The sequence below is a fragment of the Cebus imitator genome, unplaced genomic scaffold, assembly GCF_001604975.1.
Source record: "Cebus imitator isolate Cc_AM_T3 unplaced genomic scaffold, Cebus_imitator-1.0 Scaffold417, whole genome shotgun sequence".
NCBI lineage: Eukaryota > Metazoa > Chordata > Mammalia > Primates > Cebidae > Cebus > Cebus imitator.
Genome location: NW_016107732.1, coordinates 335,098 through 338,033, shown reverse-complemented (window position 1 = coordinate 338,033; position 2,936 = coordinate 335,098). Strand labels below are relative to the sequence as shown.

At 47.5% G+C, this 2,936-nt stretch overlaps 1 protein-coding gene across 1 annotated transcript in view; it reads left to right on the top strand.

The window, feature by feature from the left end:
• The window catches only part of DUXA (double homeobox A), a 5,898-nt gene that overhangs the window by 1,059 nt on the left and 1,903 nt on the right, over window positions 1-2,936 (top strand). The window contains exons 2-3 of the mRNA XM_017509570.2: window positions 525-636; window positions 1,372-1,517. Coding sequence (XP_017365059.1) covers window positions 525-636; window positions 1,372-1,517 — 258 coding nt within the window. The remainder of the gene's footprint in view (window positions 1-524; window positions 637-1,371; window positions 1,518-2,936) is intronic.

Here is a 2,936-nt window from a genome sequence, read left to right as displayed (position 1 = left end):
TTTTTTAGTAGGGACAATGTTGTCACACTATGTTGCCCTGGGTGTGAATGCCAAGTCCTGTCCTAAGACTTGGTAGATGGGCCTGGTGCGGTAGTTCATGCTTGTAATCCCAACGCTTTGGGAAGGCGAGCCGGGTGGACCGAGCCTGAGGTCAGGAGTTTGAGACTGGCCAGACAAACATGGTGAAACCCCATTTCTATGAAAAATACACAAATTAGCCGGGCTTGATGTCACATGCCTATAATCCCAATCCTTGGGAGGCTGAGGCAGGAGAATGGCTTGAACTCGGAAGGTGGAAGTTGCAGTGAGCCGAGATTGTGCCATTACACTCCAGTCTGGGCCACAGAGTGAGACTCCATGTCAAAAAAAAAAAAAAAAAGAAAGAAAAGACTTTGTAGAATGTGACAGAAATGAGTAATAATTCTGGGCTTAGGGGTAGCCAATAAGAATTGCTCACTTTGGGAACAGGCAGTGATGGAGCTGAAATTAACATATAATTCTCTCCTTTTCTTTTCCTCACTTAGATTTGGTTTCAGAATCGAAGAGCTAGGTTCGGATTCCAGAAAACACCAGGACCTAAGACTTTAGAATCAAGCCAAAGCCATGGGCAAGACCAACCTGATATGGAGCTTCAAAGTAAATAGCCCTCTCACTTCTGTTTCCCAGCCAAGCTTCTCTATGCTAGGGCCAACTGATACTTAGATTGGGAAAAGAATATCTCTTCCCTGATGACATGCTTTTCAGGGTCTTATGAGGCAAAGTGTTCATCATTCCCTAGAAGTTCTCCCCTGCCCTCTTCCTGGACCTTCTGAGTGTTTCTCTTGTCTACTTTCTTTTTCTTTTTCTTTTTTTTTTTTTTGAGACAGAGTCTTACTCTGTCACTCAGGCTGGAGTGCAGTGGTGTGATCTCAGCTCACTGCAACCTCCACCTCCCTGATTCAAGTGATTCTTCTGCCTCAGTCTCCTGAGTAGCTGGGACAACAGGCATGCACCACCGTGCCTGGCTAATTTTTGTGTTTTTAGTAGAGATGGGAGTTTCACCATATTGGTCAGGCTGGTCTTGAACTCCTGACCTCGTGATCCACCTGCCTCGGCCTCCCAAAGTTCTGGGATTACAGGTATGAGCCACTGCACCTGTCTCTTGCCTACTTTCTTTCTGCTGGGAGTCCAGAAGCCCAGACATATCATCCTGTGTCCCCTCTAGAATCTTCCACCTGGAATGGACCTGGGACAAAATCCTCTCAGGAAGAGTCAGTGGGATTGAAATGGGATGGAGAGTGACAAGTGTGATTCTGTGTTTGACTATCTGAACTGACCCTTGAAATATTCCTTGACCACCCCCCCCCACCAATCTTTTCATGCCTTCCCTAGGTAGAGAAGCCAGACGGTGTCGGACCATCTACAGCACCTCTCAATTACGCACTCTCATCGAGGCATTTATGAAAAACCCATACCCTGGGATTGATTGCAGAGAACAACTTGCTAAGGAAATTGGTGTTCCAGAGTCAAGAGTCCAAGTGAGTGATAAGAAGTGTTTGGCTGTCCCATGTCCTAGGGACCTGGGTACACAGGAAGGGAAGCCACCTGGGCCTGAGGCAGGTCCTCATGCTGGGCACATTTCAGGGTCTTTCACCAGCTGTTCCCTCCAAGGTGTCCACAGGGCTCAATCTCACATCCCGTTCCGGTATTGTCTGTCTGTCCCAAACCATGTTGTATTCCTGGGGCCCTGAACAGTGTGTGGCGTTTGACACCCAATGAGAATTTGTTGAGTGAGTGAGTACTCGCTATCACTTCATATAAGCCAGGCATTTGGCTAAAGCCTCCCCACTCCCCAACTAGATAGGGTCAGGCTATTATCCAGGCTGGAGTGCAGTGGTGAAATCTTGGCTCACTGCTGCCTCGACCTCCTGGGTTCAAGCGGTTTTGTGTTTCGGCTGCCTGAATAGCTAGGATTACAGGTGTGTGCCACCATGCCTGGCTAATTTTTTTTTTTTTTTTGTATTTTTAATAGAGACAGGGTTCACCATTTTGCCCAGGCTGATCTTGAACTCCTGGCCTCAGGTGATCCGCCTGCCTAGGCCTCCCAAAGTGTTGGGATTACAGGGTTGAGCCACCGTGCCTGGCCTATTTGACTAAAGTTTTTATGTCTACTGTATCCTTCAGATCTTTGAATTATGCCCTGAGGTTAGAACTATGAGGTCCAGCCCGGGTGCCGTGGCTCACGCCTGTAATCCCAGCACTTTGGGAGGCTGAGGTGGGTAGATCACCTGAGGTCAGGAGTTCAAGACCAACCTGGCCAACACGGTGAAACCCCATCTCTAGAAAAATATAAACATTAGCCAGGCATGATGGCACACACCTGTAGTCTCAGCTGCTTGGGAAGCTGAGGCAGGAGAATCACTTGAACCCGGGAGGCGGAGGTTGCAGTGAGCCGAGATTATGCCACTGCACTCCAGCCTGGGTGACGGAGTGAGACTCCATCTTGAAAAAGAATTATGAGGTTCACTTTAGACATTGAACATTTAGCTCAGAGAAATGTTCCAGTCTGCCCAAGGATTCATTCCTGACGCATCTGAAAATGGAATAAAATTCTGTCAGACTGCTGTGCAGGGTGTAAGTGCGTTTAGACCAGTATCCCCTTCTGTAAGCATGACATGAGTGCACATTAGTGGTTCTGATGGTCCTTTCCTTTTACCTCCCTTCTTTTATTTTCATTTTTCATCCTCTCTGTTTCGTTTTGCATTATTCGGAGCATATTCTATGTGCTAGGTATTGTACTAGGTAGTGATTGCTACGGTTTGAATGTTTGTCTCCCCTGAAACCAATGTTGAAACTTAACTGCCATTGTAACACTGTTAAGAGTTGTGGCTGGATTAGCTGGGCATGGTGGCGCGTGCCTGTAATCCCAGCTACTCAGGAGGCTGAGGCAGGAGAAT